Here is a 23216-nt window from a genome sequence, read left to right as displayed (position 1 = left end):
GTCTCATCTTATGCTGAGGACTAAGGGTTGAGCTGTTCGTTTTATGATGTTAGGCCTAAGACACCACTGAGAGCCGCAAAAGTGTTTCCTCATTTCTACTTACCACATTACGCCATGGCATTTAAAGCTGGCGACTTGGAAAGCACTTTTACTGCCGATGACGTCATAAAACTAGTACAGTTGAACCTCAATATTTTGAACTGTGCGGTGATTGTTAAATACTTCGATATAGCCAGAATTCGATATATAAAATCGCGTGAATAATGCGTAAAAACTTCTACAAGTCAATCAATGAACCAAAGTGCAATGGGGGGATCGTTGTTCGGAGCACGCGATCAATTGCGCCACATGCGATTGGCCAGCCGCGCTGATTTTGGGCGGCTGAACCAAATGCTCACTCCAAGTAACGATCCCCGATCGTGCCCCAGTGAGCTCGCGCTGCTGCGTGTCTTTATGGATGCAAACCGTCATTCCTTGTGAGGCGCAGCAGGCGCAGAGCACGGCACCGAGGAGGAGTAAGTGCAGCAAATGCAATGCGTCGTTGATGTTGTCAAACTAGCCAAGCTGCCACGTTGTACGCTGCTACGCTCAAATGGTGCCCTCGGCACTTTTAATGTGTGCAGCTGTTGTGGGCAGCATTCGGTCAGCCCATCGCACCATCGCTATCTTCTGAGAGTGTTGCGGGAAAGCTCACCGCCTTTGAACAGAGCGCACGTGGTCTGGGGTGACGCAGTTCAATACATCCATTTTATGTCTGACCCCGTTCGAAAGAAAAAATTAAAAATGCATTCGATTTTCCAGTTGATATGAAAAGTGTTCGATATATGCAATAATTCAATGTATCCGTGTTCGATATATGGAGGTTTGACTGTATATCTTCTACACTCTGGTTAAAATGCTTGTTTCACAGCATGTTTATGACCCTTAGTACAGGCATGCGATTATATTTATAGGGACCGAGGTTAAGTCTATTACAACAATGAGTGAGTCGGTGAGCGAAAGACATGAGAACTCTTCAGACCAATTTCAGGAATAGAAGAAGCTCTCTTTTATTCTTCTTCTCCTTTTTTTTCTAATATCGAAGCATGAGGCACAAGATACATGCGCCAGTGGGCGCCATATATAGAAGGCGGCCAAAGAAGAACGATGGCTGCCAGGAGGTTGCCCCCCTTTCAGGAGAAGTGGTGCAGTGGTGCCCAACAAGCAGCCTTTGATGCCTGGCAATCGGGTAGATCTGTTGTTTCAGCGGTTGTAAAGTCATTCAAAGCAGATAATGATGGCAAAGTTGCTAGGTAGGCTGGTTTGACCCTGTCTACCGCCACGACTTCTTCACGTACGTTGAGATCGATGGTAACAATTTTTTCTGTCCCCTTGAGTACTTAAGACGGCCGTCATAAGGAGACGTAAGAGATGGTCGGATGCTTTCATACCATATAAAAATGTGGCTCGCTGTGGCTTGTCTTTGCTGACAGAAACATTACTAGAGGATGCAACTTTACTAAGGCAAGGACGCAAGTGTGCAAACAGGAAGCGGAGCTGCTGAACATAGCTGTCTGGATCAGCCGTGGCAACAGTAGCTGGTTAAAAAAAATCATGAAGCAACCGCAATGTTGTGCCATATACCAGCTCTGCAGTTGTGCAGCCGAGGCCTGGCAGGCCATCAAGGTGGCTTTAAGTTGATGGTGTAGCTTATTTTGTAGGAGTCGCTTATCATGTATTATATATATATATATATATATAATAAAAATATGTAGCTTATTTTTTGGCTAATTCGATATTTCAGACGTTCAGGACTCCCTGTCGAGACTGGAATTATGGGTGGGTGACTGTAATCAGTAATGGTTTCTTGAACCATCCAGAAGTGAAAACTCACTCCAGCATATCAGAAATGCTACTATAGGTTTCCTGTTCAATTTCCCAGCTGTAGATAATAGTTTTGAGGTGTCGAACGAAGCGTATCAAAAATGGCTTTGTGGGGTAAAAGACAAGTGATAGTTTAGCATGCCTTTAGCATGTTGCCCTGTACAAAAATGACATACAAATGAGCTGGCGAACAGAGAAGTAAATATCAAACACGGGAATATGTACAAAACAGTAAAAATAATGTGATAATATGCAGTGAAATTAATCATACAATAGGTTACATCCTCTGTCATCCTTCACTATGTTGCCTTCCCTTGGAATTAATTCTGTAGCTCTAGTACTAGTATATAGCAGCTTTTATTCGAGAGCTTGAATTTGGGGGGATTTCATTTGGTGAAAAAATTAAAGTAATTTGCGCTGAATCTGGCCAATTCATCATGTCGCTAAGGGGTCACACTGTGGGACTTATAAATCTAGGAAGTCTAGTGCAAGCAGTTAAGGAAATTGTAGGTCTTCACTAGCATTACAAAAATCAGGTTCTCGAGAAGATTCAGTTACTCTAAGTGCGGCACCAGTTCTCGATTCTGTGCATTACATGATCTGCCCGATCCCACCCCTCTGGTCAGCTATCATCTAGCCACGTTTTATCTCAAATCGATACTGCCATATTTCTCTTATCATTATGATTAATTAATATGTTTCATTCCATTGCTCACTATGTAGTCCTGACTGCCTTACTTTTTCAAATTCACAGATTTCAATTTGCATGTTGATATATGTTTTTTTTTTCTTTCTCTCTCTCTCTGTAGGAACAAAATGTTGATGATCCTTTTCCAACCACTGGATCTGACTTGGCTGGCTTTTGGGACATGGTCATGTTGCAAGTTGACAATGTACACATGTTGTTTGAGGAGCTCAGCATGCTTAAGGCAAACAATTGGGTGGAACCCTCTGAAACAGTGAGTACAACCATGTGACTATTGTATTGTTTTAAGCTACCACACAAGCGAACCAGACATAATGCATTTCATACAACAGTGCTGTATGCCAGCCTGTAAATGTGCCATATTTTTGCGCATACATCATACGCCAAAAAGAAACCTTGAACACAAGGCAAAGTAGCACCCGATAATACAGTCTTCAGTGATATGCTTTCCTTGCTGGAGCATGGCTGAAGCCCAGCTTCTGTGACACTGTGGGTACACTCAGCATGTTCACATATATATGCTTTTTAAGCTACTTTTGTGCACTCCGTTCTAGCGGTCCCATGAAAAACTTGTAGGAGTTCTGCTGTGCAAGTTAAGTGGGGGTGCAGTTGATGTGCAAATTTGGCCTATGTCTACAAATTCATTCAGAGCTTTGTGCTCCATGTTGTTGCTGCAAAGGCAAAGTTCATACGTTAAGGCATTTCACATTGCCGTAAAGCTATATTGCACTTCAGGAGAGAGCACCACTTGCTGAAAATGACGATGACTGAGCATGCATGACAAGATTGTTTTTGCAGCTTTGCCTTGTGTTCACAGTTTTTCTGAGATGCTCTTGTAATGATTGTAATCTTGCTTTATGTCGTTATTTGTGCATTTAGGCTTTTATTTCTTTATATAAGGGAAGAAGGGGTCGTTATTGGCAATGCAGGTTATACACACAAAAATACAGCACGCACTATAAAGCAAAAGGAGGGCCCGGACATGTTCTAATGTCATTTGTATGCTGATATAAGTGGCCACTTTTGCTTAATTCAAGCAGACTTGACCTCATCAAATTTTTCACTCACTTGTGGCGCTTTTCTTTTTTCCTTGTCCCTTTCTTCAAGGGACACTAAAGGGGTATAGTAAGTTAGGCTGAATTAGTAAACTATGCTTCTGCAACAGCAAAGTGGCCCCTCTTCTGTGAAGAAGCTTAGTAAGCCAGAAATGACGTGGGAATGTTTGGTGATGCTGCGAATGTTTGGTGATGCTGCCCTAAAGTTCCCACCTTCCATGAGGTGGATTTTGACACTTTACTTGAATTTAGTTAATTGCATATCACTAAGGAAGGACTAGTTTGCATTCTAAATCAACCAAAGACTTGGCCTAGCAAGCTTCCAGAACTGTTCGGCACCAAAATGATCCAAATGCGACAAAATGCCTTGAGATTCGGGACGTCACGCTGACGTGCAGGTGTCAAAATTTCGGCACCATGTTTCAAGAAAAGTAAATTTTATCCTATAGTATACTCAGATATTCTGCACCTATTTAAGGAGAATAGGATTTTGAATAGGACATTTTACTAGTCCAAGGTGATTTAGAGTAATTCCCCAGTCAGAAAGGCAAGTTTAGCTGTAGAACACACTTTCTGCAGCTAGTGCAATCAATCTTTTCCATGTGACATCCTGTGAGTAACACTAATGGCGAAGTGCACTTGCTCAAGATTACCTTAGGTTTGGCCGTCTGACAGGGCTATAAGTGGCACTTTAATGACCCTTTATAGCTTGGTCCCGTGATCTAACAGATATACTTGGTAGGAAGTATTTCATGTCTTTCAGTCTCTATTTATTAGAGCCACGCTGCTTATCTTAGATTTATTTAAAAGGGCCATCAGTACATCTGGGCCAGAAATATCTGGCATAGCTCTGATCATAGGTCCAACCACTGTACTCACTTGTCCTTTTCAGGAGAGCAAAAGAGCAGTAGTGCCAAGACCAGCGAAGAAAGTGGCTTCTCGGTCTGTGCCAGCAAGTCCAAAGAGATCCGAGAAGGCCGAAGAAGCAGCCAAGTCGCGGTTGGAAGCACGCAAGCGGCTCATGGAGGCCAAGCGGCAGGCTCGGCAGCAGCAGCAGTCGCAGCCAGCCATGGCCCGTGACGAGGACATTGCCATTTTTGTACCACAGGAAAAGACCAACTGACTGCCCCCAGGCTGTATTGTTAGGCAAAAATAACACACAGGAAAGGGCTCAGCTCTGCTCGGTTGCCTCTCAAATAACATGAAAAGGAAAGCCTGCCTCGCACACAAGTGTTTCCTGCATGCAAAACTGCGGCACCTGCATTGTGGACTGCTGTTGCCTGTGAGTGTTGCGTGCAGCACATGATGGCGTGGCACATTCTGACAGTCAATGTGTGAGGTGCACATCTCACCACAAGACTGCAAAAGCAGAACAACAAATTGCAATGAAAGCGATTTGTTCTTTCCACAGATGCCACAAGTGGTTATCATTTGGGCTACAAACTAAAGGTGGTCGTCAGCTATTTGCCGCTGCCCTAGGCCTAAAATCATGGTAGCCCAGTTGTGGGAAACATTGCATCGCATTAGCCAATTCAAATGACATGATGACCTGTATGTGGCAGAAGAGGCCTATGTGGTAATTGCAGTCTGTGCACTATATCACGCAATATTTTACATTGGCTAAAAGCCATTGCCAATGCAAAAACACACAGTCTGGCATCACAACCTTCGCCTGGCCAACATCACCATGCATAATTTGTGTGCAAAACACCACCTCTATGACTTACAAAACAGAAAGTACTTGAGGTATAAAATTGGATGACAGCCTAAGCAAGATCATTTGCATGTTCTTTCTACCCCCCTCTGTAGAAGGCTCTGCACAGCTCTCTTATCATTGTCAACACATCTATAGTACTTCACTCCACACAGTTTTCTTTTTATTTCTTTCCCCCTCCCCATTTTCAACGACACATTTACGCACAAGGTTACTTAGGAACATGGATGTTAATTTTAAACATTCAGTTGCACTGATTGAAGGAAAGCTACTATGCTTACAGAGTTTTGGGACATAGAACTGAATCTCTTGAACTGTAGGGATATGTACACAGAGCTGTACAAAACGAGGGCATGTATTGCAAATGCTGCATATAGATGACATTGTTGCCATTTTAATGAGCGCCAGCTAGGTATAGCAGACTATTGGCTTGTCTAGCAGCGTAAATGCGTGTTTGGCGGATAGTGAATTTATTTGTAAATTTTCTACAAAATTTCTCTTGCCATTATTTTAATCAACACAAAAAATATTTGGCAGATTCCAACTTATTTTGAATGCTGCTCTCCATTAACAAAAATGGTAACAGTAATTTTGAGTGCTTGTCTTTTTTAAATTAAGATTCCTTCCTGGACATTTTATTTCCCAAAACACGCGAGTTTTTTCTGTGATGTACTCGTAGAACGCACACTTCTCAAGCTTAAAGTGGGACACCACAAATATTTACACTTCATTAGACGTGGCTCTCTATTTCTGAGACTTCAATGTGTTTATTACATTGAATCATAGTTCACAGATGATAGTTTTTGTTGAAATTCTTCTTGGTGGATGTTTAGCTGCTTTCAGCAGATATTGAATGTTGTTTAGTAGAATATTTTAAGGAAAAATCAATCTATTACCTGTCCTAAATGCTGTCCGATTTCCGTTTTCCTAACCTGGAGTTTTCACTTTTAGAAGAGGAACAGCTTCATTGTAGATCTTGCTCAAATTTTGGGTGATAGGAATGTAATCTTTACTTCCCAAAGGAAATACAGAAAGCAGCGACAAAATCCTACTTTCAGCGAGACATGTTTGCCACTGTTACCATAGGCATTTCATCATTAATGTGAATGTTGTCGTGGGAGCTGTCATTGTTTAATTACTGGGCTTAAGCATTCCACTGTGTCCTGTATAGTCATCAGCACAAGATTTTAAGATTTTAGAAGCTGCTGTTCAATTTAAATCAGTCCGGTACTAGAAAACAATTAAGCCACAATGCTACTATTGATTATTAAGTCCTTTTTAAAAATTTATTGTTGTGGCTTACATTAATTCAGCGTCAGTAGCAATAACATGGAAAATATAATAGCAATCTTCATAGGCATCATTTGTGATTGATTTATTGATTCACAAAGAAGTATCGACACTGGCAAATGCTCTTAGATGGCCAGCTGTCAATAATGTGACATTGTTGTCATTACTATTGCTGCTCGTATCGATTCTTGTGTCTTAAAGGAGCCCAGCATAAGTTGTTTTCCTGTCTATACTATTGTTGGTGTATTTGTCTGGTCGTTTCACTACTTTGATGGTCATGTAAACTAACAATGAAACTGTATTAAATGGGCAATGTGCGTTAGTAACGTTATTTCGATAACATCATAAGAGTGTGCTTAACGTCCCGATAAAGTTCAGGTACATTGTTAAACGGCCTTTGAAGCTTCGCCAGAGTGCTCAGAAGTGACCGGTAGAATGTGCCATGTTTCTTTCATGCTCTAATTTTTTCAGAGATTGCGTTTTGCAGTGCATCTTGTTTAGTAATAGATTGTATTGCTCACTTCTTGCTTACTTTGTTCCTTGTGAACCACAAGTATATGTGATCTCTCTAAATGCCAGAAGAAAATTATAATTTTTTTTGATGAGAAGAACAGTGCACCAAAACTTCCACCTTTCACCAAAACTGTTCTTTGCCTTGTAGTCTCTGGATCGGGCGCATCACCCTATTAGGACAGACAGTAACACTGTTCCCTTCACGGAGAAAATTGATTTTCCGGTGCAATATTGTGCATGGACATCTTATTTTTTTTCCTGATTTATTCCACTTTGAATGCAAACGTACTGAATGTAAACAAGATATTAAACAGTGCACTGTGAAATTACATTTCTGTGCGAAATTTCAGCACAAATAAGCCAGCAGTCTTGCCACAAAAACCATTTATGCAAATTACACGAATTCTTTTTTCTCAACACATCTGATAGCTTACTGATCTTAAAGAGACTGAGGTACTTGCGCATGCTCACAAGGCAGTCTGGTCATTAGCCTAGCAACCAACAAAACTACGTTTTAGTTTTGAATATTCAAGACTTCTTTTTTAATGTCTTCAGGGAAGTCTTCAAAAGCCATGACTTTGATGATATGACTACTATTTGAAATTTTTGGTAGTCGTTACAGCTGGTGTACTGCTGATTCTTACTTTGTTGAAGTAAGCAACGGTTGACATTGCAAGACCACGTGAAAAGTCAAGTTAAGGTCTGTAAACGAGTATTGGCACTACATTTTCGATTTGTCATTATTTTTTTTTTTGCATCAAATGAAAGTCTGGGATTTCCAAACCACAGAATAAATACTGGCAAGCCTCAGAACCCTCTAAATGACTTACTGCAATACCTCTTCTATAGCCAGTTTGTTTCATTTCCACTGTGTCGTGACGTCAGTACGCTGAAGGTAGTCATGTGGCAGCAGGACATTGCGAGGTTTTGGCGCCCACTGCGGCTCCCACGTGACTGCATTCTGCGTCATGACACATTAACCTCCTGGGGAACAAACTGGCTCTAGAAAAGCTAATATATTAAGTTATTTAGGGCACTCTGAGGGTTGGCAGCATTGTTTCTAGGATTTATAGAGGTCTCGCACCTTCATTTAGTGCAAGAAAAATGAATGGACAAAAATATGTCAGCACTCCTTTAATATGTTGCAATTGGTTGCTGAAAATATTTTGCATGTACATTTGGCTGCAAAGTTTTGCAGAACATTTGATTTGGAAAGAAACCGAATATCCGCAAAACGTGGATGCATGGCCTTGAATTCAAAAGTTTCAATCTAACAGTTTTTGTAACTTACACAGTGAACCATGAAATTAGAAGTGCCAGGTCTTAGTAGAGCAGGAATTCACAATCGTCAGGGAACATATGTCCCCCAAAATTTTGTGGCCAGCTGTACCTGCAGATTCCAAGTGGAACCAGATGTACAATATAGTTTTGTGCCGTAACCTACTGCAGTAAACTTTTGATGCATTTTACATAGAGCTTTAAAGGTAATCTATTTAATGCATATGGGTTATCACAATTTATGGTTGCAAACATAATGAAAAAAAAATGCTTGAATGCGCAATGAAAGCTATGAACACTGTGTTCATTTTGGTAACTCTGTATGCAGAATTATACTCGGAACCTCAGTTTGATGCAACTGCAATATTTATTGATAAGCAAGTTACCTTTCCAAATAAGCAAACTTCAACGAGGCACCTTTGTTGTAGAAATATCTTGTTCGTTAACCTCACATCGCGATCACACACAATACCTGACATGTCTCCAATGAAAATGTGCCGGAACCGCTAAGCAAACGAGCATTGCTAGTAGCAATATACAAGTAAGGCTGCCATGCAATATGTATATGACTCACTTCTATCAAAAATACAGACTACTCCTTTTAAGAAAAATTCTATTAAAAGAAAGTTGCAGCTATTTTCTTCCATGTTCAAGTACCTATGTGTAGAACTCGGAAATGTAAAGCTCGTGGAAACCACTGGACTGTCTCAAAAAAAAATTCGTTCTCTCCCTATACAGACGTGTGAAATGCAGAATTGATCTTATTAGGCAATTGTTGCGCCTTCCTGAATCAAATTTGTTGCATTTAGAAGAAAAGGTTTAATTCCAGCGACACTTACAGCAGATCTTTTTATTTAGCTGAGAAGTTTTCTTTTTTGTCATTGTTATCAGCAACTTTTAAAAAAATACACTTGGAGTTTACATCTTCATAATGTCACAATAAAACAGATATATCACAATTCTGTAATGTGCAGAATGCAGCTTACAGAAATGTGGTATCAATTCTTAATGCGGAGTCAGGAGTTGGACTCTGTTTTTTATCAGAGAGTTTTAGATTTTGCATATGCAAAGTTAGGGGACGCAAACTGCCCGGTTTACAAAACTCCAGAAAAGTACAAAAGGATGCAAGCCGGGCTTGGTGTTTTATTTATGCAAAATCTAAAGCTCCCTATAATATTTGCATATTTTCAGCAATTTTTGTTTTGTTTGAAGACCAAAGTCTACATTTTCTCCAAACATCCACTAAAGTTTAAAAAATTTTAAGCAATCTTTATCAGAAATAATTTAGTGGCCAGCTGATGAGAGACTTTTGGCAGTTGATGTGTACTTGAATAGAAAAATTTGATCTGGCCCCAAACTAAAGCTTCCTTTCGGGTAAGCCTAAGTCTCTGGTACAATTCAGAGCTCTTTGTAGCCTCCAATATGCCCAAAGCACATCCGTTAAGCCGAACTTCGGAAACTTTGAATGCATTTCCACAAGCCCTTCACATTCTTCTTGAAAGGAGTTTACTGTGGAGCTCAGGACAGCATGACTTACATGGATGTCTAAACTCTTATGACCCTTCATTATGGGCTAATAAGAAGGGAAACTGTGTGTTTCTATCAGCTGCTTATGGGTGATGTGTCACACGTGGAACACGCTTAGTTTTCCACTGCTGATTGCCTTTTACGTGAGCACTTTTTAAAAAGATCCAGAATAAAATATTGTCAAGCAGAATTGTGGTATACATTTCAAGCAACACACAGAGATTTAGGATAACAGATCACTGATGTGCGGGCTTATACTGGAGCACATATCCAACAAGTGGCAACTGCTACTATTACTAGTGGCAACATCTTGCGATGCTGCCTTCGCCCATATAGTGCACTATGTTGAATAAATAAGAGTGCCAGGTATACATGACTCTTTGTGCTAAAACTGCTGACTCTTTCCTGCTCTAATTTGGTACAGAGGCAATATTCACTGCCGGATCCAAAGATTGGATTCTGCTAGCCCCCCTCAACATATAATGGCATTTCCGCACTCACAATACAGAACATGCTGCCCCCTGCTCGCCTTGACTGCCCTGGACCTACCCTTGGTAGCAATTTTCAATGAGTTTAGTTTAATACCATATTTGTAGGCAAATAATTACAGGTTTCATCCACAATAAATCCAAAGCACATGACTTTACTCAAAAAATTTTTTATTCTGCTGCGTAGGAAGCGCCATCTGTCATGGCAACCTTCAAAACACTATGTTCACCACAGCTGCGAAGGATGGCGCTTTCATTCCGCTGACATGTTCTCTGAGGCGAGTCACTGCAGTCAGCAAACACTTTAGATTTATTGTGGACAAAGGTGGTGGGAGAGGTGGTAAGTAATGCCTGCAAAGTATTCAACTAAACTTGCTGCAAGACGATACCTCTGAACAAAATTAACGAAAAGTAAGCGGTTTAGCGACAAGGAGTCATTTATACCTGGTGCCACTATTTATGCAACAGTTGGTAGATCAAAACATTCTTTTGTTGCACAACCTTTTCCATAGAACGAGTACATATACAAAAGTACTTTCTGCAGTGATTATGCTGCCACCACCTTGTTTCCACCACCAAATGTGTGGAATTGCAGTTAGTCAATGTTGTAGGAATTCAGTGTGCTTTGGTAAAACACGAAAAGCCTCAGCGTGGGGCCGCGGCAGCTGCATTTCGATGGGAGCGAAACGCGAAAATACCCGTGCACTTAGATCAGGTGCACGGGTATTTCCAGGTGGTGCATATTTTCGGACTCCCCCACTACAACTTGCCTCTACAGCTTGCCTCATAATCAGATCACGGTTTTGGCGAGTAAAACCCTATAATTAAACTTTTATAGAGTTCCCTGCAATAATTACTAGAAAAAAGTCTGACGCTGCGATCATTCAGCTCCCGTGGGAATGATGGTTAGTACATGGATTTCTCTGATCATCTTGCTTGTGGATTCAGACATCCTTGTGGCTTCGTTTATTACACTTTAGCTGCCTTCATTGTTCTATATTTCAAAGTAATGTATTCTTTTCTAAATGTAAAAGACTATATAACATGCATAATCGCATCTAATTGCAATGGTTCAGCCTATCAAGATTGCCAAATTGAAAATGTGCCAAGCATCTCAACGCGCTGGCTTGCTTGCGAGAAATTCACAAGGGGGTTCAATGCCACCTGTTGTTGCCTGCATCCGTGGTACAATGGTTTCACTATCTGGCTTCTGTTCTAGAGGTCCTGTGTTCAAATCCTGCCATCAAACAGTTTGAATAATGTTTAATTATAACACAGTACTTTGTTGAAAATTATGAGTTTACAAATCGCAAGGCGATTTGAAGCCAGAAGGACAAAGTTCAGGTAAATCTATGTATTAAATATCATTCTCTCACTAGCTGAACTGTGCTTTGCTTGCAGCTCCTGTAGACACTAGTGCCGGAGTTCCCTCTAGTAATTAATGTATAAAACTCTGACTTTAATGGTACATTTGACTGGTTCATACCGCGCTCCAGCTTGGTTTGCAGCAATGCAGTACCTTCTCGAACATGAATCCTGTGAAAACCTGTCCCAGAACAATGTTTAGCTGCTTCCAGAGTAATGGAAGTTGCCGTGTAATTGGGTTATCCTGTTGGATCTCAGTCACGCTGCCAGCTTGAAGGTACAAGTGCTTCTGAGCACTGTAAGATGAACCAGACGAATGTGTTCCGAGTATTGATTACGACCAGCCAAATGTAAGCCGCATGGCCAAAGCGCTCAAAAGCAACCAGTTGGGTGTGCCATAAATCTCCCATATACCAGTGGACCCTTTGTTTTGTTTGGTAAAACGCAGTGCGACAATGTGGCACCACCAACACAGCTGCTTGAATTCCATTTTCCAGTATTTCAGTACAGCCGTGTGCTTGTTGTATGCTAAAACTAAACTATGCTAAAATTGTCTTAAGCCACTTTCATGAACATATTTGGCAGGTAAGAAGAGAACTTGCAAGTAAAATCAAAAGCGAACTCCAGCACTCTGTGCGTATCTGCCATGCTTCATTGCCTGTGCACGATGACTCTGGTGAAATCACAGTATATTGGCCATAATTTTTGTAGGTGTTGTTTGTTTCTTTTCCTCCTGTTCCCATCTTTGTGAAAACAACCACCTTTTCTTAAAGCCATGCTGGGCTGCAGAGAAAAGGCCGATTTCATTTGAAAGTGCAAAAAAAAAGAAAGGTGCTCAAGGACCATTAAAAACCCATCCTTCACAGATTGTTCTGAGCGTGTTGCATATTTTTCTTAAGCCTGTATAACCAGCTCATCTTTTACATTCCGCAGGGTTGATGTTGCTATTGCATACTTTTTAGCCTCGTGTGTACTCTTCTTGCCCAAGATATTTTGTATGCGCGACTTCTTTTTTATTACATGTTGCGCGAGTATTTATTTGGATATCTTTGGCACTGTTGTCAAGTCTTTTTTTCATAGGGTGTGCCACTGCAACTTGTGAAAGCTTTTTTTTTTTCAGCAGTGCATGTAAATGAGCACGAAAGGGACCTTGTAACAGCAGTGCGATAAGAAAAGAAATTAACTAAACACTCTTGTGCTAAAATTATCAGCTCCTGCCTTTCTACATGTTGTCAAGTTGTCATGAAAACAGTACTTCAAGTTTAGCAGGTGTCATTGTATAAAGTAGTTCTTATTTATTTAGCTTAGCAGTGCTATTCAGTTTGTCCTGTTTTGCTTGATTGTGTTTAATAGTTTGTTAGTGAGTGCATGAAAGTTGCAGTGTCGCATTCGTTCTTGGTTGCAGTGTCTTCATTCTTGTATGTGATGTAACTTTCACTCACACGAACTGCATAGCTTAGGGAGGCATTTGCTGGTGTTAATGATAATGCCACACCTGCAAGCTAAACAGTGTTGTTTCATGCCTAATCGCTTTTCTTCTGAAATGGAATCTGTGCTTCTTTTGTTTCTTTTTTTTTTTTTACTGCCATGAATAATTTTACTGTTGAGTGTACCACTGTAGATAACTCGTCTTGGACAAGAGATTCCCCAGAAGTGTTGTTCTTCCACACATTATTCTCCAGGTTGAATAAAGAGCAGCGTGGTGTGAGTGAATTTCTCATGCCACTGCAGAAAGCGTTTTTCATACATGGGTATGTTGACAATTCGCTTTGCAAGGAATAAATTGCATAAATGATTATGTTGGTGTCTTTGAAAGCTTACTACCAAATAGGAAAAGAAGCACATTTATCTTTTTTTTTTGTATTACAAAAAAGCAGCAGTGGTTAGAGAAATGTGCATAATGCTTGCAAGAAAATGCACTCAATATTTTGTGAACTGGTGCCCAGGAAACTGAAAAAACATTGGTGACAGTGATGGTGGCTTTGAATCAAATGACAGTAAAACTCAGGCCTTCTTATGGGGCATCATCAAGATGTTTAGATCAACTGGACAACCAAGAATATTGGTAAAAATGTGGTTCTAGCATTGCCTTCATCTGATAATGGTGGGCTTGAGGCTAGAACAATCGTGACATAAGAATCTTGTTCTGCAAAGCCATCTTGTACAAGAGCTGAAACTAAGTATTTATGACAAAGGAAGCAAATGCAGGACAGACTGTGTAGAAAAAGGTCAACATTATAAAGGGCCACATGGAAATAAAGTAGAGTGTTGATTATGTGAAGCTCTTGGTACCTTTTAAAATTTGTTGTCTTCCAAAACTTGTATGGTCCACAACAAGCAATAGCCGTAGCATCAATGCAAAGGTCAGACATTCTGGTTTGTTTTACAATGAATCCTTTCACTTAGCCCCTTACTACTTCAATTTTTATTTTATTTAAAAAGAAAACATGGAACAAGTCTCTTTAGGCTAGGTATGCCTAAACCAGCTTCACTGATGTAAGAAAAACGATTGGTTGCAATTTTATGAGGCAGAGTTATTGAATATCATATATGATACACCGTGCAGTTACGGGTATATTTTGTGACCAAGAAAACAGACATTTGAATTGCAGAACACTTTCAAAAAAAATATTGCGACCATTGAAAAGATTGTGCATTGCTTTAAGAAATGGAGTGTATTTCTCATAGCTTCATGTCTTGCAAGTTGAATTAAAATTTAATGATGTCATCCTTGATTAATAGCTTTAATATCTAGGCCAGGTCATATATGGACTTTGGCTTTATAATAATTTTTACTTTGCATTGTCTATATGACTTCGACACAAACTGAAGGAAGCCTCCTATTTCTTCCTAAAGTTATTTGTTGCTACTGCTGTTATTAGCTCTTGGAATATGGCAAGTACCACTCTCTCTTCATTGTAAAGACTGCTTGCATTGAATCTTTTTTACATATTCTACATGAATAATGGTCCTAAAAGTATAGCCCATAGAAACATTTCATTTTGCCACCGAACTTTTTTTTTTGCGAGGAAACAAATCTATTATCTCTCCCAGAAAATCCATTACTGCATGCTGGATCACATCATTATTCATCATCAGCCTATTTTTATGTCCACTGCAGGACGAAGGCCTCTCCCAGCAGACTCCAATTATCCCTGTCTTTTGCTAGTTGATCACAAATTGCGCCTGCAAATTTCCTTATGTCATCACCCCACCTAGTTTCCTGCCATTCTCAACTGTGCTTCCCTTCCCTTGGCACCCATTCTCTAACTCTTAACGGTCCGCCAGTTATCTGCCCTACGCATTACATGGCCTGCCAAGTTCCATTTTTTTTTCCTAATGTCGACTAGAATGTGGGCTATCCCTGGGAGCTCTCTGATCCACACCGCTCTCTTCCTGTCTCTTAATATGTTACGCCTAGCATTTCACTTTCCGTCGCTCTTTGCATGGTCCTTAACTTGTTCTCAAGCTTCTAGAATTGTTAACCTCCAAGCTTCTGCCCCATATGTTAGCACTGGTAGAGTGTAATGATTGTACACTTTGAAATGAGAGTGGTAGACTCCCAGTCAGAGTTTGATAATGCCTGCCGTATGCATTTCAACCCAATTTTATTCTTCAGTAAGTTTCCTTCTCGTGATCAGGGTCCCCTGTGATTAATTGACCTAGATAAGTGTACTCCTGCACAGACTGTAGAAGCCGAGTGGCGATCATTAATTCTTAGTCAATTGCCAGGCTATTGAACATTACCTTTGCCTTCTGCATAATAATCTTCAACCTACTCTCAGCTGCTGTATTGTAAATGACATAGCATTAAATGCTTGCCTCACAGAGCCACCCGAATATATTTCTCGATCAGAACATCGCAGTAGGCGAATAAACAGTAAATAAATGGCATGATATATTTTGTGTGCTGATTGTATACATTGTTAAAACAACTTGTTTATTTATTAACCTTTTCCGTATCGTGTGACAAGCCGCGACTGTATATTCCAAGCAAATATGCAAGATTTCTCTTCGATTCTGTCATACTAGAGGAAGCCGTTCTATACATATCGCATATGATAGATACATGATGCGGCAAGGAATTAAATTTTGATTACTTTCTTGATAGTTCTTGCTCCATTGTTGTCGAGGAAACCCTTCTTGAATATGCACAACTTGCTTGTTTTTTTCACCTACTTCATGGCCAACATGCACCTCAGTGTGCACTTTTCAAGTCTGCAAGACTCCATGAGACTCATGAATTCCCTAATAGCCACAAAAAGTACAGTATAAATTAGTACTTGATTGATCTAAACATCCAGCAAGAAATCGGATGTCCTGTGGGCATACATTACATGCACAAGCAAAACATATATTTATGAATACATCTATGAAATGTCAAATTTAGGTACAAAACATTTAGATCTGCACTGTCCAAATAGTTTATACTTAAGACGTACAGTGGACAAAGCTTTAGATGTTCATAAAGCTTCCATAAAAATTATACTTCAGACAGATATTGCACAAATAGCCAGTGTCTATGGGACGTCCATAAACTTCGTTCTTTAGACATGCATAGTGTGCCATACATATAATTTGAATGTATATAATCTGTGACCAATTAAAGCCGCCTCTTCGGTCATGCTATATATGCTGTTGGGCTGCTAAGCACGAGGTCGCGGGATCGAATCCCGACCACGGCTGCCGCATTTCGATGGGGGCAAAACACGAAAACACCCGTGTACTTATATATTGGTGCACGTTGAAGAACCCCCAGTGGTCCAAATTTCCTGAGTCCCCCACTACAGTGTGCCTCATAATCGGAAAGTGGTTTTGGCACGTAAAACACCATAATTCTTTTAGTGCCTCTATAGCTCATTGTCCTTGCCACCGTCACTGATAGCACATCAGATGTTGCATTAAGACAGGGAAATTTGCTTAACATGCTGGATGACAAAACTCATGGCGATTCAGATTTGTATCATCCACTGTGGCCTGAGAGAGCATTCAAGTAAACCCAATGATTGTATCATCACTTGACTGAATTGTCATCGCCAGTTTCATGGCAGCTTGATACTGTTTTGCTGGCTGCTTATGGTAATGTTCATCTTCAACAATGGGGACTGAGAACAACATCCCACAGAGGTACAGTACTCAAATGGATAAACCCGGTAAATGGCCTGTGCCAGCGGCGACGAAAGGAATGCGTGCCACATGGGCATGCTCTAGCTGTCACTCTGCTTATGCGCTGCCCAGGCATGAACAATAACGTAAGTATGATATGCAGATGAATATCTTACAATACAACCATTTTGCTGTAACAACTTGTCATTATCCGTTGGTCTGTGGCCGCTAAAATGGCATCTACCAAGAGCCCTCCCGTCGCCCTGCCCCCGCGCTTTGCTCCGAGTCTACATCTGGTTGTTCCAAGAGTCATCGAAACCGTTTTGTTGATTGTGAAGAGGCAGTACGAACTACATTGTCCTGCAGTAGAAAATAGGGCTAGCGGTACATTGTCTTAATGACTGCTTAAGATTACACATAATTATACCGTAACAGTCATCTATACGTTCATTGTCAGGAGTGCGACTGCGCTCCTTTGTATGATGATAGTGTGATCCTTGCCAGGCATAGTTATAAGGATGTGAGGAATAGTGGGCGGAGTGGTTAAAGATGGGTGGCTCCACGTAGCCCTTCTCGATAAAGAGACGGCCTCTTTAGAAAGAGCAGTATGTTGTGTTGGCCAGGAGTGGGGCTATTGTGCATGGTACAGTCGACTTCCATCAATTCAACCTTGACGGGACCGACGACATTGATCGAATTATCTGGCTTGTCAAATTAAACAAGATGCAGAAAGAATGCCAAAGCACACCACACTTGGCAGTATTTGTCCTATTCTAACTCGCCTCCGAATCAAAGGCGCCCACTTTCTATGCGTCAAAAGTAGAAAACTAACGTCGAAATGACATTAAAGCTCCTAAACAAAGTAGAAACCTAATGCGCACCCGATTTTTTTAGCAAGAAAATTATTGCGCAGTGGCGGCCGGTTTTCTAAAGTCAGCTACGCCACACAGTTCTTTAGACCGCAGGTATTAAGGCGCCGTTCCTGCGTTGAACGTCGGCGTCCCTTAGCGTACGTACCTCGCCGTCCCTCAGCGTAACCAGCGCCTCCTCTAGGAAGAGAGCCTTTCTAGAGGAGGCGCTGGCCTAACTGAGCGAACGAGCACAGCGAGGGATGAAAGACGGCGATAGCGAAGAGAGTTCGAGGAAGAAAGCGGAGGAGGATGGTGCTGCGGAACCATGAGGCGGAAAGTGGAGGAGGAGGGTATGGCTACAGTGCACTAGAAGGTGCGCTGGAACGAAAGAAGGGGCCGCGCCGCACCCCGCATATCGCGCCAACAGAGGATCGTAGCGGTGGCGCTGTCGTCGCTCACTACTGAAGCTGTCCAGAGCGCCTGCATTTGGCGCGCGCGTGTAGTGGCCGGCGAAAGCGTGTAGTTGCGTGTTCTTAACACATTTAACGCATCCATTAGCTCTAAGCAGCGCCTCAACTGCCCGTGCATATCCAGTTGTGCACTCTGCCGCGTAGCAGCTGCTACGCGCCAGAATGCACAACTGGATATGCACGGGTCAAAAATGCGCATAAACATTCCCCGTTTAAGGCGCCTGCCGATCTAGATTGAAAGAAGGCGACAATGGGAGAGAAATTTGCACAAGGCCAACAAAAGCCGCTCGCTGAAAACTGTGTGGTTTTGCGAGCTTCACATCGAGCCGCGCTACATCATAAGCGATTCTGGTTACTGTGCTTTGATTATGCGACCTCCGAGGGCCTGCGTTCATCTCTGCCCGGAAGCCGAGTTGAAGGCATCTGAAGACTGCGGCGATCACCTCACAGACAGTGCACAACATCCCGCGGACGTCCGAAAAAAAAAAAAAATCCTGACATCCCACGTCATATGAAAGACGTCCCGTGCATTCATGGGAGTAAGTATCATCGAAGTCCCAACAATCAACAATTGCAGGCATTATCAGGATGTACGTGTTGGCAGAGTTAGCCAGCAGCACGCATGTTTTAAACGCGTACAAAACAGCCCAATACGTTGTGCATTTCGTTGTTTTTATTTTCGCGACTAAACCAAAAACGCTGATGGGCCATATATTGGTAACATGTGAAGTGTATGCGCACCTTGAGGGCAAATTACTTTTGTACAAATGAGAAATATCGAATTTCCTCCCTCTCAGTAATGTAACACGCAAATTTCGCCGGATTATGCCAATTATTTCCCCTGTTCTCGCCTTACTAGCACTTCCCGTGGTGGTGCACGGTGGTGGTCTTGGTACGATGTCTATCTTTTCTTGGGGCCTGATGACTGTTCTCAGAATTCATGCACTTTGCTCCATTCACTTGCATGTAAAGCCACCATGCGCTTAGAACAAGCATGACAAGCGACATTCATTTTACGTCCCGAGCCTGGGATATAACCTCCATCCCGCATCCAGATAACATCCGAAAAAGGTCTGCCCGGGACCTCCGTGGGACATCTTTCGGTGTTTCACATGGGAGGTTCTCTAGATTAGCGTAGGACCATTTTAGGGACATCCATAGAATCTCCTCAATACCCTTACATGGACGTCCTTCAAACATCCCTAGTATGTCTATGTGTTGTCTGGGCTCCGATATATCCGAGGCATAAACTGCACGAGTGGTTCTGCCGAGCATACTGAATAATGCAGATGTGTCGCCCGTCTCTGGATCCTAAAGCCACTGGAAGTGGTTTACTTGTCATTCCAAGAGCCTGCACTGTCTTTCCATTGTATTCTGTTAGTGGCAATGTCAGCGCAAGCAAGCGGACGCTTGCTTATGACAAAGCTTTCTATAATGAATTGTTTCGATGCATAAACAAGATCGTTCTTTGTATGCAGTGCAACGCTCGTACACTAACCTCAATGCCCGCTCATAATGTCGAAAACAAACTATTATTAAACAGTGCATTGCCTGTATAAGGATTGACCACACCCTTCACCAACATTCTTTCGACAAGATAATGTTCATAGCACGACAGCTATTTGAGGTACAGCTAACTTCAGGTGACACGGATAATGATGCCGATAGGTCAGTAGGTCTTTTTTTTTTCCCCATATTTTTCATACCCTCCAGCAGTCGCCCTCACTTGCAATTTCTCTCAAGCGCGTTTATGGAGCAGGCATTCAATGATTTGACGTTTCATTCATCAAGGGTTATGAAAGCATGTAACAAGACATGAATGACAGACAGGCACAAAGTAAGCTGCGTCAAAAAAACGTGCGCAGCTTGCACTAGTGGTGCAAGGCTAGAATCAACAGTGGAGCTTGCGATGACCTAGCTTTTAAGTGGCTTGCCTAAGTTGTTTGTAGATTTTGCGAGGTTATGCTAGGTTTTGCTAAGTTGTCTCGGCGGGCTTGACGCTGGAAGTTTTCGAGCAGTCGCAGGCCGAGATTGCTTTCTCGGCGACGTCGAGCGTTCAGGCGCCTACTCTCGCGTTCCCTGGACTGAAACTCGGTATCCTCGACTCGGCGTAGCCTCTTCTCAGCCACAGCTTCGGCGCGGTGTTCCGGATCAGCTCGGCGGCAACGCATTGCTTCTCGCTTGGCAGTACGGTATTCTTCCTGGTAAGCCGCTTCTTTTTCTGGCGTCCGGACTTTCTTCTGTCTTCCCATGGCAGCAGCACATACGCACTGAGTTGAGGAGGCGATAGGTGTCACCGCGCCGGCTGTTTCGAGCCGGCGCGGAACCCTTTTACTCGCCTGTGACGTCACGACTCCGCCCTACGCGTGTTCGGTGCGAGGAGGTTACGTGGCTCTGTGCTCTCGCAGGTGGTTGCTAGGCAACGCGAGGCGGCGCATGACTAGGCTGAGTTTTTTGTTAACGCTCCACGGCGAAACGAAAGCTTAAACAGCTCCGCTGTTAAAATAGTGACACGTGTACTTATCTTTATCGGGCAACTACGTTTCGCCGCTTAACTGTAATCACACAGCGAGGGACGCGCCTGCATGTATCCGACGTTTCTGGAAAGTTATCGACGCTTCTATCCGCGTGTCTGTTGTCGCCGAACCTTGTGTTATCAGATTTCATCGCGTGACACGAATGGTGTCGAACTTTGTGGAAGACACGCGAGTCCCATCAGTTAATCTAGAACATTCGACGACTGATCTATAAAAGCCGACGCGCTTGACCCGCTAATCAGATTTCCGACGATCACCGACGGTGTTCGCCGCTTTCGTTGTGCTAGAAGTGTAGCCTGTTTTGTGGGCACAAGTTCGCCCAATAAAAGTTAGTTTTCTCGTTCACAGTATTGCTACTGTGTTCTTCTACGTCACCACCACGTGACAATAGCGTCAGGTGCCGAAACGCATAGCAGTTCATACGCGCGGCGCGGTGCGCCTTCAGTAGTCAACTACTGCAGCGCTGCCGCTAAGGTCGCCACGAAACGCGACAGGTGGCGAGGCGCGGTTGCCCCACTCAACATTTCTAGTACACTCTATTATGGCGAAAGCGTGAGAAGACGTGTTCTACGGCGACGATCGCTACGAGATGGCACCAGAGTAGCGCGCGTCGTCTGTTCATCGATGTCCCCATCGATAAGGCATGCGGCGAGCGCGTCCACCGATACGACATATGGAAACAAAGCGCTGCATGAGCGGAGGTCTGTTTGCGACGGCTGCTGTAAATTGCGGCCACGCATCACCCATGCGCTGCCTCTCCCGGTCTCCCCATTAGAGAGGCAGTCGCGCCACACTTTGCTCTGTTTGCAACGTGCCGCACAATACAGATTGTCCGCGCCAACCAATATCTCGCGAAATTAAATATAGACGTAGAGACTGAAATAATCAGAAGAATAAGAATGAGCTGGGGTGCGTTTGGCAGGCTTTCTCAGATCATGAACAGCAGGTTGCCATTATCCCTCAAGAGAAAAGTGTATAACAGATGTGTCTTAGCAGTACTCACCTACAGGTCAGAAACCTGGAGGCTTACGAAAAGGGTTCTACTTAAATTGAGGACGATGCAACAAGCAATGATGGGTGTAACGTTAAGGGTGATAAGAAGAGAGCAGATTGTGTGGGGGAACAAACGCGAGTTAATGACACATTAGTTGAAATCAAGAAAAAGAAATGGGCAGGGCATGTAATGAGGAGGGAAGATAACCGATGGTCATTAAGGGTTACGGGCTGGATTCCAAGAGGAGGGAAGCGTAGCAGGTGGCGGCAGAAAGTTAGGTGGGCGGATTAGATCAAGCAGTTTGCAGGGACAACATGCCCACAATTGGCACATGACCGGAGTAGTTGGATACGTATGGGAGAGGCCTTTGCCCTGCAGTGGGCGTAGCCAGGATGATGATGATGATAGAGCTACGCTCAAATTTCGCATTAAGAGGAAGCTTTAGCTCGGGTCATCATCATCATCAGCCTGGTTAGCTCGGGTGCTCCTATCTAAATACATGTAAACGGAGAATTCGTTTTTCTCGGCAACCACCGCACCAAATTTGGCGAGCTTTGTTGCATTTAAAAGAAAAAAACGAAGATCTAGTGCTAGTTGGTATCGAATTTTTTATTTATGTCGTCAATTTCTTTATTAAAAAGTGGCAAAAATTGAAAATGTTTAGAAAACGAAACTATCAAGTTTACAACACTGCAACTCAGCAATTAAAAACGATATCACAATTATGTGAATTGCATCTAATAGTGCATCTATATAGGACAAAATTGATATGTTACACATGAATCTCAAAATTTTAGTATTATTGAAATACAGCTTTTGCAGAACCCTTCTACACGACTGAACAAATTCACGTAAGATATAAAATGACATATCGAATTTGTCCGCTTTCAATGATCTACTGGATGTCGTTTACAGAACCGCGATATCTCTTCTTGGCGCAGAGATAGTAATCTAAAAGCCGCCGTGGTTGCTCAGTGGCTATGGTGTTAGGCTGCTGAGCACGAGGTCGCGGGATCGAATCCCGGCCACGGCGGCTGCATTTCGATGGGGGCGAAATGCGAAAACACCCGTGTACTTAGATTTAGGTGCACGTTAAAGAACCCCAGGTGGTGAAAATTTCCGGAGTCCTCCACTACGGCGTGCCTCATAATCAGAAAGTGGTTTTGGCACGTAAAACCCCCTAATTTAGATAGTAATTTGTAAACTTCGGGGTTCTATTTTATACACACTTTCAAATTTTTGAAATTTGTAAATTACGTTCTGGCCCTAAATCGAAATTCCGCTTCCAACAGTCACTAGAATTTATCTTTCTCTCTCAAATGCAACAAATTTCATTAAAATCTGTCCAACGGTTAACCCAGAAAAGGGTTTTTGCGTTTTACATGTATTTGAATAGGCCGCGTCGGTGTTGGGCCCGAGTCAGATTTGCCGCAATGCATTTATATGATGCGGTAAAGCT

At 42.4% G+C, this 23216-nt stretch overlaps 1 protein-coding gene across 2 annotated transcripts in view; it reads left to right on the top strand.

Annotated features, from left to right (window-relative positions):
• LOC126531273 (uncharacterized) overlaps nt 1-13597 on the top strand; it is a 38348-nt gene extending 24751 nt beyond the window's left edge. For both annotated transcript variants that reach the window (XM_055071063.1, XM_055071062.1), the window contains 2 exons: nt 2673-2822; nt 4517-13597. In XM_055071063.1, the coding sequence (XP_054927038.1) occupies nt 2673-2822; nt 4517-4747 (381 nt within the window). In that variant the 3' untranslated portion in view covers nt 4748-13597. The remainder of the gene's footprint in view (nt 1-2672; nt 2823-4516) is intronic.
• The last annotated feature ends 9619 nt before the right edge of the window (nt 13598-23216 follow it).

The sequence above is a fragment of the Dermacentor andersoni genome, chromosome 5 (genome assembly GCF_023375885.2).
Source record: "Dermacentor andersoni chromosome 5, qqDerAnde1_hic_scaffold, whole genome shotgun sequence".
NCBI classification, from domain to species: domain Eukaryota; kingdom Metazoa; phylum Arthropoda; class Arachnida; order Ixodida; family Ixodidae; genus Dermacentor; species Dermacentor andersoni.
The sequence above is the reverse complement of the archived record's forward strand: the minus strand, read 5'-3'. Positions and strand labels throughout refer to the sequence as shown.